This window comes from Gymnoscopelus microlampas (assembly GCF_963454915.1).
Source record: "Gymnoscopelus microlampas genome assembly, chromosome: 10".
Lineage (NCBI taxonomy): Eukaryota > Metazoa > Chordata > Actinopteri > Myctophiformes > Myctophidae > Gymnoscopelus > Gymnoscopelus microlampas.
In genome coordinates this window covers 4,507,946-4,524,454 of record NC_139947.1, presented here as the reverse complement: position 1 = coordinate 4,524,454, position 16,509 = coordinate 4,507,946, and the positions used below count along the sequence as shown (strand labels likewise).

Genomic DNA, 16,509 nt, shown 5'->3' with positions numbered 1-16,509 from the left:
CATATCTAGTCCATCCATCTGAATACACACACACACACACACACACACACACACACACACACACACACACACACACACACACACACACACACACACACACACACACACACACACACACACTTCTATTGCTATACTTGTGAGGGCATCAAATTCATGGGTCAAGTGTCCCATTTTGACTCTAAACTGGCTTTTTTCAGAGAGACTCCTCAGGACCAAATCAACTTTATTAGGGAGGGACAGTTAACTTTCTCCAGCAACAGTTAACAGGACGTTGGTATGCCATTGTATGGCATTTGGGAACCATTTCGCCTCTAGTGGCTATGCTTGAGATGGACATGCTTGAGATGGACATGCTTGAGATGGACTATCTTTCTATATCTACCATCTTTGATATACTCTATGGTTATATCACCTTCCTTTCAAAAAAAAGAAAAACTCCGACCTTGTAAGGCCCCTGTATTGGCCTTCATGCACAGAGCCTACTAACGTCTAGTTCTGGGACTACTAGTTGGCTTGTTGGCTAGTTAGCTTGTAGATCTGCTATCTTCGGGCTGTACGACCAAGTATAAAGCGGGCTTTAGTGGTACTCTTTTAGTCAGCTGATGATGTGTGTATGGGTACATAGTCTGGTCATTATGATAAACTCTTGTATAATTATGGTACATGTTGGGGTCAGTATGGTAAAACTCTAAGGGCAGTGGTTCTCAAGGCTTGGGTCCATTTTCAGAGCCACGTTCTGGGCTTGGATCAACAGAACTTAAGTTCCTATTTATCGGTTTCCACGATCAAAAGAAGGAAAAAAATATGTTTTTAAAACAAAAGCATACCATGATTTTTTTTTTTTTTACATTATTGTTTTTACAATAATGTTATATTATCATGAAAATCTTTTTTTTTTTGCCAATTATTTGGGGGCCGAACAGGACGGTTGAGAACCGCTGCTCTACGGTACACTGTCAGCTCATTGGTTTCGGTTTTGCACCTTCAGCCATCCTGGTCCCATCCGGCGTTTGCACATTGCTAAGCATGGGGGGGTAGAGGTACTTAACTGGGACGAATGTGATGATGATGATGAGAATATTGAAACTATATGAATCTAGCTGTCTGTATTTTGATACTTGAATGAGTTTTGCTTTTATATATATCTATTTGATTTTTTTTTTTTTTTTTTTTTGTCTTGTCAGAATCGTTCATAAGTAGCCTAATAACGTTCTTCTATTGCTAATTTTTTATGTTAATGCTCTGATATTAAATGCATTATTTGATGTAGAAACAGTAGCCCTTATGCTGTTCTTTGACATAGCTTTCTGGGCATATTATATAAAATGTATTATGTTTATAAAAAAAAATCTGCACTGGTCGCCACCATTTTGATGCATGCCAGGTCCTCTCTCGTATGTAGGGCAACTTGTGGTTTTGCTTCCTGTCAACAAGAAAGGTGTGAGACAGCAAAACCACATGGTGATCAGCAGTGGTGGAAGAAGTACTCAGATATTTTATTTAAGTAAAAGAAGCAATACCACAATATAAAAATACTCTGTTACAACTATCTATATATATATATACACAGTATATGGTTAATGTGTTTAAAGGATCCCTCACTCCTATATGTGTGGGTGGCGTATATGTGTGGGTGGCGTAGTCATTGCTTAACATAGCCCTGCTACATTTATATACAGATATTATGGTCCATTATAGCATGGAATTGTTAACTTATATATGAGGACAATGTGGTTATGCACGCCTTAATGTCATAATACACACACGCTATTCCACTGTGTGTGTGTGTGTGTGTGTGTGTGTGTGTGTGTGTCAGTCAAATTTGCATTTGTTCCACAACATAACATTAAACACATGGAACCTAGAGACACTTGGTGAAAATAGCATATCTTCGAGCTCAGAACACAAACTTGTAGATCTGCTATTTCTGGTGAAGAGATATGGTTTATACAGCGTTGCTGTCGGGCAGAAACCTTGTATCTCCATATTTCAACTTTTTTTTGTCAATTGATGCCCGTACTTCACCATACAAGAGTGTCACACAAAAGCAGCGAAAATAGCAGATCTACAAATCCCAACGAATTGCGTTGCTTTGTGAGCTTGTAGATCTGCTATTTTCACTATTTTGAAATTAAAATAATAATAAAAGGAGCGGTTTTGGACAGCAACGATAGAGAAAAAGGAGGGAGTCTGGTATAGAGTCATTAAAGGTAGAGCAACAGATATGGGACAAACTTCAGAATGTACAAAACATCTGCAACAATATCAGTTGCTCTTTTATATAATTATATCAAAACTACTTAAATGATACATTATCTGAAAAGCAGTGGTGGAAAAAGTAGGCCTACACCATTTTCCACCAATGCGTTGCATCGCAACGTATTGTGAGCTTGTAGATCTGCTATTTTCAAATGGCCGAAATGTATATAGGGCTGAAGTGGTTAATGTGTGTTTTGTAATAATAATCAAAATCTACAAAGTAACTAGTAACTAAAATTTTCAAATAATTGTAGTGGAGTAAAAGTACAATAACCTCTGAGATCTCTCGGTGCCGCGCTATGAGCTTTTAGATCTGCTATTTTTGAATAGCCAAAGAAAACTGAAAATGACTCACAGATGCTTCCCCGGTCTTAATAGATTAAGACGCGCAAATGATGCCTCTGACTATGATGATGTTTGAATAAACCTTCGACTAACCTTTCATCACCTTCCTAAACTAATGGCCTAAGTCATTATTTTTTTCTATTTCTATTTTTTTCAAGTAAAACAAACAGGCGAGATCACCAAAGCACACAAGAGGCCATACACAGGGAAACCCAAGACAAAAAAGGGAAAGGAAAAATAAACTGATAATACACATACACACATGTAGACATACAACATAAAATAAATAAATAAATACAAAACCCGGTCAGACAAACAAACTCACAAAAAGCTAAATAAATGAGACAAGTCAAACAATAATCATGCATACATGCATTAAACAAAACATAACACATAGCAAGCAAAACATTCAATACAATATAGACATCCACACGAAAAAGAGAGAGAGACACAGACAAGTACAAGACAGGTACAGACAGGGACAGACCAAAACGAGACAAACGCAGGACAAGCACAGGACAAGTACAGGACATGTACAGGAGCCACAGGCACGGGAAAAGGGAGAAATGGACAAGGCCACAACCCAATACAACTTAAAAGTCATTTTCTTAAGTTCATCAGAAAAAATAAAAATCCAAAACAAATCTACATTATTTCACCCAAAACGTTAATAACAAATTACGACTATTAGCATAAAAATAACACTCTCTGTCAGTTATGTAACATAAGATATTTAAATAGGGTTGAATAGGATTAAACCTGACTTAGGCCAAATTATTTACTGATTTACAGACTTAGGCCATTTTTTTTGTCATGTGAGTTAAGCCGGGGAAAAAAAGCCTATTTTGGCACACTAGGGAGAGGCCATTATACTAAAAGGGGAGGGAACAGCATGATCCTTTTCATAGTTTTCATTTAGGAGATAGGCGATTTTACCAGAGGTGGACAGTGTCATGAGGAGCTGACTTAGGCAAAAATATAATTTTCCTCAAAAAAATGGCTTAGTTTAGGAAGGTGACGCTTTGTTTCATCTAGTCTCCACAAGGTGGTGCTAGAGTACTTCTATCATTTCCATGTTAACATAGCTTCATCATAAGAGACATTAATGATCAAATGAGTACAAACAGTTTTTAATTCTGTTACTTCTGTTGAGTTAATAATAATAATAATTCAACGTGAGAATAGTATTTATGTATAACGTTCAATATGCCCACGGCCTATACTTTATAAACATTGATATATGTTGTCTTGCATGATTATAAACATACTGTATGAGAGAGTTGTCTCATGAATGTGTTTATAATGCTTTACAGACATAACAATAATAATAATGATGATGATAATAATACTAACAAGAAAATGTGCTCCTCGGAGCACAAGTCTCCGCCAGCAAATATTGGAATTTATTCCAAGATTGGAACTTTGATGATAGTGTGTACGTCAGATGGCACATTGACTGCATTACCGTGGATTGCCTTTTGTCTGCCTCTTGGCAAGCCAACAAGTTTCATGAAGGCAATACGTTCACTTACCAACCTTTCCTCTAACGGTGCAAATCTTGCAGTTCTCGGGGTATGGCATCCAGTAATAAGTTGTTAGCCCAAGCCTGTGGAGGGAGTTTCCCCATTTTAATGGAGCGTTGACATGTGTGACAGATCCAAGTGTTGTTTTGCTTGATTGCAGTTGGGTCTTTGTCCAGGAGACTTACAGTATCTATTGTTGCTGTGTACTTTGCAGGTTTTAACTTTACCACTGTTTCTCTGTAGAGCATTCGTTCACAGGAGAAACAGACATAATTGGGTCCACTTTCTGACATCTTCTTTAAGAATGCGGCACCAGCTTCATCAGCTTGAACGTCTTCTTGTTCTTTAGGTGATCTGTAGCATCTCTTCTTATTGGTGTAATCTGCTCGTTGATGTTGTCCTTCTTCTATTGAATACTGTGACCAGTGCCTTCTTTTCCTTTCGATGTTCTGTACAGACTCTTGTACTTTTTCTTCCAGAGAATGTAGCAATCTTTGCTGTGTCATGTTGTCAGCATTTGTGGCTCGTCTTTGTTTTTTGTCATTTAGGGATTCAAGTGGTCTTTGTCTCTGTTTCTTAGCTTTGGCTTTCTGCTGTCGGCATTGCGCCTTTGCTTCTTCATGAGGTTTCAGACGATAATTTCCTGCTTCTTCAGTTTGCGTAATGAGAGTTAGTTGCAGCTGTGATCTCAGCTGTAATCTCAGTTTATACTGGAATGTGCTGTTCCTGAGCACAAGTCTCCGCCAGCAGCAGGATTTTTGGTAAGGAATTTATTCCAAGATTGGAACTTCTTCTGCTAATATCTCCTGACTAAATGTTAGCTTGGCTGATGGCACTGATGTCACTTCGAAACGTGCACCGCAACGTTTCGAAGTACTCATCTATTTATAGGTATGTATTTCGTCATGCGTCTCGCTAGCCAATCAAAGCACACCCTTTCAACATATTGTCACGTGTCACGTGAAGCTTGACCAATGTTAGCTTGGTGAAACCAACGAAAATCAAACGAAAACATACTCTCCACCATGCCTTCGGCCTGCATGGCGGAGACAATAATGCAACTTGTACAACTTTGTATATTACCTTCAATACAAAACATGATAGTGCTTTAAATTAAAATAAAAAAAATAGCATTTGATTTATTGAATACTTTATTAACAGTTTGCAAAAATCAGTGGTCTGATTTTACAATGATGCTAAAAGGATAACACAAAGATCCCTAGAGGCTTGTTTTCATTGTGGTTCTGTAGCAGATCTACAACCTCACAACACATTGCGATGAGCTTGTAGATCTGCTATTTTCCAATAGCCAAAGTATAAAATAGGGCTTAAGTGGTTAAAGCACATAATCAATCAATAAGGAAGTTAAATGGCAAATAAAATGAAATAAAATGCTTAAAACTGGTGAGAAATATACATAACTTCTCTTGCACTGTTTTAAGAACAGAACAAACATTATATTAATCTACATGAAACATGGTGTTAAAATGTAACAGATGGCTGTTAGATTAATGTTATTAACATTCTATAGGCAGACAAACCAAAGCAAACACACAAACTATCACATGTAAACACAGCCATCATGTAGCTGTACCAACACACCGGCTAACTGATACATGGTGAACATGATGGTTTCAGCGCAGAGCTCTTTCACAGATCCAGTAGTTGGTATAGACAGAACACGTCATGTCGTCCCATCCTCTGCTAGGAACGCCAGACATAGACCCATCATAATACTCAACACAGTCTGTTACTGCATTAGGGAGCGTACTGCCTTCATAATGAGGCTGACCAGGGAACCAGTACCTGTAGAAGTAGGAACATATAATTAATACAATACTTTTACAAGGACGTTTTTTCACTCTAAATCGTTTGTGTTTTAATCATCTCCTCATTTTATATTCAGTGGTTTTCAAAGGTATTTGTTGCTAAATTAGCCGATCTACAAGCTCACAACATGTTGCATGTGTATAAGATTGTAGATCGTCTATTTTTTTCGCTTTGGAAAATGTGTGGGATAAATGAATGAATAAATAGTTATAATGTATTTAATGTATTTAAGGCTGTAGAAATTAGTACACACAAAGTACTGATATAGCAAATAAAAATAAAATAAAAAAGTAATTAGCCTATTTGTATATATTTCACTAATAATGAGTGGTTCACCTGGATCTCATGACCAGTTTTGGTTATAATTACTCAGGAACAGTAATACATTGCTAGTTACCAAATTAACCCACAGGAAGCATTGTGCTGTTGCCTTATTTTTCAAGTCTATGGCTGCCGCGTGGCTGCAGGGGTTTTCCTGTATCTTGATTATTTCAAGCCAGTAGATAGCACTGTTGGGACTGCTGATGCACTAGAGCAGTGGTTCTCAACCAGTGGTCCTTGAGAGGGTTCCAGCTGGTCCCCAACTAAATGATGGAGAGTTGGTAACCAAATGGACCCTTATAGATCTTTAACTCTTGAGAGTGTAAAATGTTACACTCTCAAGAGTTAAATTATTGTTAAACATCTGTATTACTTAATGTATAAGAAGTCTTACTCAATTAGAGAATGTAGGAGAATTATTATTTTGATCAACGTTTGCCTGTTATCTCTCCTATGGCACCAACATCAATACATCATGGATGGAATTGTGGACAAAATCTTATCCAACGACAACAAAATATTATTATTATGTTTTGGGTCTGAGAGTCTAAATATCATCAAATGGTTCATAGTGGCTCAAAATGCTGAATAAATAATGGACCTTGATATGAAAAGGGTTGAAACTCACTGCACTAAAGGGGTAGACGTGCTGCAGGACGATATGTGACTAATGTGAGTTATTTCATTTATTTTGTATTTAATTAAACTTCAAAACTTAATAATCTGAGCAGTGATATTATGTTTTGAAAAGCAGCAGATCAATGTAACAGTTGTTGGGCTACCAGTTGTTTGCTAGTAACTGCATATAAATAGTAGATTATTTAATCATCTAGTTCACATTTATAATAAAGATCTACTGTGCCTTAGCTTATTACCCTATCTTACAGTATGTATAGCCTATTCACATTTACATGTCGTAGGGATGTTAACATGAAGTCAGTTATTATCACCAATACACCCCTGACTATCACACATACGTTTGTCATTAAATTAAATCACCCGATGTGACACGTTGTGAGCTTGATCGGCAATAACACCATCATTAGACTTTATGGATTCACTTACTATATTGATATAATGAGTATTATATGACGGGAGACAACAATGACAAGGCATGGAGAATAAAACGTTAACTGTTTGCAATCAGCGTCCAACTAACACCTTATGGATTATAATAGCCTGCTTTCAATATAGGCTACCATTTTATGCAGAAATACTCCCAGTGTCTGAATACAGAGCAAGGAGGAGAGAGTCGGGTAGGAAAGAACACCTCATAGCATTTAAACAGTGTCTTCAAACAGATGATATTATCAGACAGATCAAACTCATAACTAAAACATTGGGGTCTTTATGGCCAAACATTTGCAGCCCCTTGCAGTCATGGGGGACGCAGGATTTCAGCATAATGATTAAAGTCAGCCTGTTGCCTCGCCAAGTTTCAGCAACACAGTAAAAAAACATTAATTTTGTCTTTTGTCTGTCTTTGTGACAGTGTAGCAGATTTGTATTTTATGATAACATTGATAACACAATACCCTTTAGAATAATGATGGTAAAATGAAGATGATCAGTCTTACGTTGGTGTGGTCAGTGGAGTTCCATCTACCCACATCCAGATTCCTTCCTCGTCTCTGTCGGTCAAACCCAGCCACACTCTCTTGTTGAAACTGGCAACAAAGTCCTGCACAGAAAAACAGCTGGTTACTGATGTACAATAGATGTGTGTCTCCACAAAATGTACTAATGTGCTCACATTTGCGCGCACGAACCGCACGCGGATGCCACATAGTCGGAGAAAAGGTCTGTCGGATTAACGCATGCCTCCCCACGCACACGCACACGTACACACACACACACACACACACACACACACACACACACACACACACACACACACACACACACACACCTGTTTTGCCTTGCTCTTTATGACAATCAGGTCAGATTGTCTGTCTCTACACCACTGTCTGCTCTCCTCCCAGGTTTTCCTCTCAGTAGAGATGTAATAACAACCTCTGTCAAGCTTCTGCCATCCAGGTGCTTTTAACAACAAAACAATACAGTTGGACACTGTTTTTTTTTCTTCTCTCCCTCAAATGAATGACAAATGAATGAACAACATGATGTAACATGTAATAAAAAAACAGTGATGTCTCACTCACCACAGTGCCTCATCTTCATGTCATCTCGCTCTCCAGTCAAGTTGTTATATCTGGTCTGTAACTGGTCAAAACTGGTTTTAAGTCGGTTAAAACTGGTCTGTAACTGTCCTCGGTCTTCAGTCAGGTTGGTGTTCCTGGCCTGTACTTGGTTGTAATTGTTCATTAGTTGGTCTCTCTCCACTTTGTAGGATTGATCTGTATGAAAACAATATAAAAATGGGAGATTTACTAATAAAAAAAGTACAGTATATTTCATGCTAGCAGATCTGTCAGGAGGAGTAAATAATAGCTATCATGGAAACACCTGACTGTGATCTTTCTGTGTGCAGTTTGTACGTTCTCCCACTGCTCACTTGGGTTTCCTCACACACCAAAACAACAAAATGTTAGAGAGAAACTCCTGTTAGTGACCTTGAGCAAGGCATTGGTTTTAGAGCCCCCACCTGAAGCAAACATGTAACAGTGCTTCAGCACCATAGCCAGAAAGACAGAGTGGTCTGCATGGTGCTCTGTAGGATTGAGACTGGAGTGGAGTTCCTAATAAGATTATTCAACACAATCAAAGGACATAGGCTGATGTACATAGTTGTATAACTATAGAGGTAATAAAACTCACTAGCCACAGCATGAAGGTATGGGAAAGAGTAGTGGAAGCTATGCTAATGGGAGAAATGACAATTAGTGAACAGCAATATGGTTTTATGCCAAGAAAGAGCATTACAGGCACTGAGAGTGTTGAAGAAGATGTAAGGTCAAAGGAGTTACACTGTGTCTTTGTGGAACCTAAGGAAAGCACATGATGGGGTGCTAAAAGAAAATGGACTGTTAATATAGATTACATTTTAGGGTAACACCTGCTCAAAATAGGGGCAAATTCATACACGTAATTAACGCTTAATTAATTCTTAAATCTAATATGATAATATTGTTAATATATCATGAATTTGCATTTGCATTAATTCCTGTCTTCAGTAGAAGTAAAAGTATTGAAAATTGGAAGTACTTCTGTAAAGCAAAAGTACCTAAAAATTGTACTTAAGTGTCAGTACTTTGAGTGGAGTAAATGTACTTAGTTACTTTACACCACTGGCGTGCAGAAGCAGCAGCAGCACTGTTGCCATGACTGCTTATTATAAGCAACTTCCGGCTTGTTTTTCTGTAAAGTTGCTTGTAAATATTGCGTTTTTTTTGGGGCTTGTTTCTAAAGTGTAGTTGCTTAATATTTGGGCTTCCTTCCTAAATGTTGTTTAAACTAGTGGTCCTCAAAAATTGTCACGTCAAGGACCCCCATTTGTAAATATTTTGTGCCAGGGACCCCTGTACCAGTTTAACCCTTTGACTGCCATGGACATGTTAACGCGTCGAATTCTGCCAGGGCTCGATCACCCTGCCAACGACGAGTTTGGACAAGTTTTCGTTCTTTAATTGTCTTATAAAAGATTGCGCTTTTCTCTGTCACCCGAGTGATCAGGTTCACTTTCCACTCACCCGGATCCGGAAATAACGTCATCCGAAGATTTCTGTCTGTTTATTGGTTTCCTGGAAACGGCTCTATCTTGAGTTAACTTTTTAGTGTGGTTGCCCTAACAGGGCAACCAGATAGTACTCTATACACTTTATTCTTTATTCTAGATAAACTTATTTTGGTGCGCTACTCCTCCAACAGTTTATTTTTCCCAATTTTGTGCCATATGTCAAAATGACCGGCTTCACCGGGAATCGTGTGCATCCATTTTGCTAAGAGATTGGTTACATAGTTTAATTGATATTGATTTATTAGTGCATTAAATTTCCCCATCCACTTTAATGGGAAAATGAAAAAACTCCCATTCAAGTATTTTTTTCTCAGAAACAGTAAGGGCTAGAGTTACAAGACTTGGAGGGGTGGTTCATAATTTAGTGCAAAATTATTTAAAAAATAATGACACCAATCGGCCTCATGGTGGCGCTATAACAGCCCACTTTACGTTTTGGCCTATAACTCTTGAACCGTTGGTCGTAAAATAAAAACGCCCATTTGTGTCAGGATAGATTTTCCGCCATTTTGAATTTTCTTCAAAACACACTTTTAGCTCCTCCTCCCACATATTTTGTCCAACTTTCACAAAAATCGGTACACATGATCTCTGGGCCCATACAATAGATAAATCCAAACGGCATTTTGATAGTCCTTACCGTTCGTCCACATGTCGAGGGTGGTTTACTCAACGAATCCCCAAAAGCATTTCCACTTTGATCCATAGGGGGCACCACGAAAGCGCAAAACGTAACTGTTCGATGCAAAAACATGATTTTTGGGCGGATCAATTCTCTCAAAATGAAACGCGAGTGATCTCAGGTGTGACGTGACAATACAATTGGCCCGTTACATTTGTGGGAGGGGCCTATTTCTTTAGTGGGAAGGGCCTATTTCTTAAAATCGAAACGGCACGTATCACGAACGCGGGATCCGATCGGCACAGAATTGGAATCGCACGTCGCGCGGCCTCCGAGGGTATTCCTCCCGGCGTATCACTCGAGTCCCGGCGGCGCTGACCCCCGACCGGCGTCGGCGCAACCACACTTTGTAATTTCCCAGAATTGCGACGCGTCTAGTTTTCCACTGTATTTCACGAGACTTCCTATTTTCAACATGGTCTAACAAAGGAAGGGACAGCTCCGGTTACATATTTTTTTCTCTGGACGATGAAAAGTGATCCCCCTTGTGTTTACCAACGGTCTGACAAGCGATCATAATGTATATAAATGTTCTGTGGCCAGTTGGGGAGGTGGGAAAGACTTTAATTTTTGACGGTAGATGCTGTTTTCAGCGTGCCTGCGACAAGGAAAGGCACCTCACGGGTGACATTTTTTTCCTCTGGGCGACGGCCTTGGATACTGTGTGTTTACACACATGGTCCGACGATGGATCATAATGGATCTAAATTGTCTGTGACCAGTTGAAAACGTTAAAAAACACAAACGCTGGCAGTGGGTGAGTTTATTAATGTATATTCTCTGGCAGTGAAGAGTTAAAAAAACATTCCACATTTGTCACTTTTTTTCAAGATTTATTTTGAATTATTTGAATTATTATTTCTATGATGTTATGATATCTTAGAATGAATGGTACTGTAGAGAAATGTCATAACTCCATCCCGGGTCCGCCACAGCGGTGTTCTGTCCCAAGGCCTATCCGTGCACGTTTTAAGCTGGGAAGGAGCCGGGAGGGAGTTATGAAAATGTTCAACTGTACCATTCATCCTAAGATATCATAACATCATAGAAAAGGTAAGAAAAACTTAGTCCAAAATTCTCCTTTAAAGGAGGAGTTCACCCAAAAAACGTACTTTCTATCAATTGCACCCCATGAAGCTTGATGCATTTTTGTTTTTGTGGCATTCCTAAGCCAATAATTTGATGACCGGGTGTGTATCCGGTAGGAGACACAAATAATCTACTTTGTGTCTCCTACCGGATACATTAGCCGGTAGGAGACGGGAAGCAAATTATTGGCTTAGGAATGCCACAAAAACAAAAATAAATCCATGGATTCAAGGCTTCATGGGGTGTGCAATTGATAGAAAATAAGTAATTTCATGGTTCAAGGTTCAACTTTATTGTCAACAATACCATTTACAAGTAAAAGGCACGTGAAATTCATTGCGCGCTAAAAACCAACACAGCAGCAACAGTCTCAGTAATCCCCATTCAGACTCAATCAAGTGTTATGTTAGAAACTAAGCTGCTTAATAAAACATGTAAAGATCTAAACTAAACTAAGTGCAAAAAGCTCATGTGCAAACTGCATTGTCATAGATCTCTAATACATTAGCCACAGACTTATGGCCATATAGTCCGGGCCATGTAGTGTTCAGTGTGTGTTCAAAAGTCTTATGGTGGCCAAGAAGAAAGTACTCCATAGTCTTTGTGTGTGGCTAGCAAGGCTGAGATACCGCTTGCCTGGCCGCGGCCGCAGTGCTGGCCTGAACAGGCTGTGGCTGGGATGGTGGACGTCCCCAACAATCCGTTCAGCCTTGGCCACGCATCGCCTCTCGTATATTCCCTGGAGGGAGGGAAGCTCACCTCCGACTACACACTGGGCTGACCGCACTACTCTCTGTAGTGCCTTCTGTTGAAGGACAGTGCAGCTCCCGTACCATACGATGAGTCCACCCGTCAGGATGCTCTCGATGGTGCAGTTGTTGAAGGACCTCAGGACACGGGGGCTGACCCTGAACTTCTTCAGGCGCCGTAAGCAGTACAGGCGTTGTTGTGCCTTTTTCACCACATGAGTGGTGTGAGTGTTCCACTTAAGGTCATCGTCTATGTGTATGCCAAGGAATTTAAACCCACTGACTCTCTCCACTGCAACTGCATGTCTAGTGGTAACAGTCTTCCACGCCGACATCTCGCCACTCCGACTAGTGGCTTCCGCGTGCGGTTAGGGTTAGGGTGAGGGTTAGGTATAGGGTTCGTTAACGTCGGAAAGGCGACATGTCGGAAAGCCGCCATGTAACCATGTCTAGTCTTGCAGGGACAATTGTATTGAAGGCTGAGCTGAAGTCCACGAACAGCATCCGCACGTACCTGTTGTTACTCCCTCTCGCATCCAAGTGATTGAGGGCGGTGTGGAGAGCCATGGCCACTGCATCATCGGTTGATCTATTTTTCCGGTATGCAAACTGCCATGGATCCAGCGTAGCGGACAGTACCGAGCAGATGTAATCTCTTACCAGCCTCTCAAAGCACTTGCTGACGATTGGTGTCAGTGCAACAGGTCTCTAGTCATTGTGACATGATGTATTTGCACGCTTGGGGACTGGGACTATGGTGGATCTTTTGAAGCCTTCAGGAACCTCAGCTTGGGAGAGGGAGAGGTTGAAGATGTCTGTAAACACACCAGCCAGCTGGTGTGCACAGACTTTGAGCACACGACCTGGTATGCCGTCGGGGCCTGCCGCTTTACGGGTGTTCAACCGCATGAAGGCCTTACGCACATCAGCCTCCGAAATGGATAGTGGGCTGACCTCCTGTGGTGGTGCAGGCTCCGGTGGTCTGGTAACTGGTGTTGGTGCCGTCTGTCTCAAACCGTGCAAAGAAGGAGTTCAGCTCATTTGGGAGGGAGGTAGAGGGGGGCTCCGTGCTTCTGGGTCGCCCTCTGAAGTCCGTTATTTCTCGGAGCCCTTGCCACACGCTCCTCGCATCCCCATTTTTTGGGTGAACTACTCCTTTAAGATTGTAGATCTGCTAGTTTCAAATAGCCAATGTATGTACAGGTTTAAAGTGCTCATGTGGCCCTAGTTGCTTCTTTGGGGCTTGTTTTCATAGACCTGGTTGCTTATTTCTCTCGCAAATTCTGGCAACACTAGCCAGCAGCAGCAGGCAGGCTGTCTGTTTTGTTATGATTTCTCAAATGATTTTAATTCATTACATGAACGTACAGTAGCCTATCTGTAAAACCCGCAATTAACCATGTGGGCATGTTAATGTTAATATTAATAAGAATGAATTAATTGAAACATTCCGCGTGCACGCGTGAGTCTCTCTTTGTGCTCTCCAAATCAGAGGGGAAATTTGAAGGCGCGGGCAGGGGTGTATTGGTGATTTTTTTCCCGGTGGAACAGTATTTTAATGACGTCACGTGCATGTGCGTGCACGACACGCGCACATCGCACATATTTTATTTTAACTTAAAGTAGGAAACATGTTTGTATAGGAAATGTTTTTTAGCTTAGTTTTAAACTAAAACCAATTCAAGGTATGCCATGAATTATATGGGCAGAAAATAAAAGTTTTATGTGTGTGTGTGTGTGTGTGTGTGTGTGTGTGTGTGTGTGTGTGTGTGTGTGTGTGTGTGTGTGTGTGTGTGTGTGTATATATATATATATATGATGCATACAGTATTCATTATGAACTTAATGTTATGTAATTATTCATTAATTTATAATAATAAATTGAGTTATAAGTAATTATTAGCTATAATGAAAACCATGATTCACCTGGGGGTCCCCATGGGCCACCGACCACCGGGCCGAGCCAGTCCAACTTGGGAGACCCCAGTCAGCCTATGCACCACATGTTGTGGAACAGCACCACCACAGACTGACTCTTCAAACTACTCCTACGTACCTACAGTATGAGCACTCATCCTTGCATTATAAAAGCCACAGAAAAAAGAAGATCTAGAAGAAAACTAACAAACACAATAGGGTGCCTAGTGTCTACCCACTATGTGCATGCCCCCCTAATAATAATAATAATTAAAATAATAATAATAATAATGTATGAGGAGGTGTCATATATGCCAGTGTATATAAAAAAAAAACATCAGTGTTGGGCTCGTTAATGATAAAAAAATGAATGATATATAACTTGATACACTTTTCAAAAGTAATGTTGATGATGATGTTACTTTACTTATTACTCCCTGCCAACATTAACTATTTACACTACTACTTATTTATCTCACAAAATTGAGGATCAGCACAAATTGAGGATCACCACAACATTGGTAATTGTTTAAAATATTTTCAGCCCACACTGTAAAATCCTAATGCAACAGATATAAAATATGTAATTTGCAAGCTATTTAGACAAGGAGTAGGCTTTACTTCCATGAAGTTGACTGGTATACAGCATTTAGGTGATCAGTCGCTTCAACTGCCTACAAAAACTTCTTTTTTTTTTGGATCGAGTGGAGTTTATTTTGATTTGAATCATGAATCTACATGATCTACAAGCTCACAACGTGCCGCAGCGTGATGCGTTGTGATCTTGTATATCAGTTATGTTTGGTGCACAACATGGCACGCGACCAAGTATAAATCAGGCGTAACTATGAAAGCTGGCGTGGCATGACAGCACATAATGTTGTGTCTATGGAGATCCAACAGTCTCTTTCAAATCCATTCATTTTATGGATTAAACATTATGTTGGATCATCATAGATACATAACAAAATATAATACAATTATTTCTTTCTTAAACTTGACTTACAGAGATAGAGTGGGACAGCAATGTTGAGGAGAGTTAGAACAGCACAAAGCAATCCAACTCTGACTCCAATCCGCCTGTGCCGTCTTATCTCTGGAGGACACGCGCACGCGCGCGCGCGCGCGCACACACACACACACACACACACACAGGAGTGAGTCAGTGAGATTAGTTAAAAATCTTAAAATGTCCGTCTAAAAGGTATTTCGTTTTAGTAACATCTCTTACCAGACTGCAGTGTATTCTGTAGATCTCTCTCCTTAGCTGTAGGCCTAGTCCTGATCTCAGCATCTTCGCAGGTTGCATCGTCTAGCTCAAGGTGATCATAAATGTTATCTGCAGCCATTTCTACCCTTGTGATTCAATTCTTCTTGCAGGCATTTGACATGGTCACTACACCTCCTCACTACGCTCTGAATTAAGGAGAAGAGCGGTCTTTCTTTTATTCATGTGCCTCTCTTCCTCTTTTATTTTGGTTTGTTCCGCCCCATTTAGAAAAACAATTATGAAATAAATACATATGCATAGGTTTTATGAAATGACGACAGAAGAGACTGACTGCACTGGTGTCAATGATGTCTGGAGAAGAGGTGTGACGGCCCCCTAGGGCCTTTGCCAGGTATATTCTATCAACTGTTCTCTGTTGCAGTGCTGATTGGAAGGTGGAGTTCACCGGGGGAAGGAGACACCTGGCCACTGTCTCCCACAGTATAAAATACCTGCATTTCCACTGTTCTTTCTCTCCTTCCACCTGGGCCACACCTGAGCATGGCCACACAGAGAGCATTTGTGTTTTCCCCTATGTTTGCATTATTGCTTCATTGTTTGCACTTTTGTTATCATTATTATGTTTTGTAAATCAAATAAAACTCAGTTAAAACTATGTAGAGTTTCCCCTTTATTTGTTGTGGTCTAGAGCTAGGCCATAACAGAGGTTATATTCTTTACAAGTTTACATTATATCTGTGATGTAAAGGAACAGCATAGATCTGTAAAGCTTTCTCACAAACAGTAACATGTACTCTAAATGCTGCTAAATGAGTGCACAAACAACTTTGACCTAACACAGGAACTATTGTTATTATATGTTATTA

At 39.9% G+C, this 16,509-nt stretch overlaps 1 protein-coding gene across 2 annotated transcripts in view; it reads right to left on the bottom strand.

Annotated features, from left to right (window-relative positions):
* Window positions 1-5,312: 5,312 nt before the first annotated feature.
* LOC311054007 (uncharacterized protein) overlaps window positions 5,313-16,509 on the bottom strand; it is a 28,174-nt gene continuing 16,977 nt past the window's right edge. Inside the window, exons 1-6 of one of the 2 annotated variants that reach the window (XM_084069855.1) lie at window positions 15,644-15,812; window positions 15,419-15,508; window positions 8,441-8,635; window positions 8,188-8,318; window positions 7,856-7,959; window positions 5,313-5,933 (exon numbers count right to left, since the gene is read on the bottom strand). In XM_084069855.1, coding sequence (XP_083925981.1) covers window positions 5,762-5,933; window positions 7,856-7,959; window positions 8,188-8,318; window positions 8,441-8,635; window positions 15,419-15,508; window positions 15,644-15,761 — 810 coding nt within the window. In that variant the 5' untranslated portion in view covers window positions 15,762-15,812 and the 3' untranslated portion in view covers window positions 5,313-5,761. Of the gene's footprint in view, window positions 5,934-7,855; window positions 7,960-8,187; window positions 8,319-8,440; window positions 8,636-15,418; window positions 15,509-15,643; window positions 15,813-16,509 lie in introns of those variants that run through there. The other variant, XM_084069854.1, reaches the window with a different exon arrangement.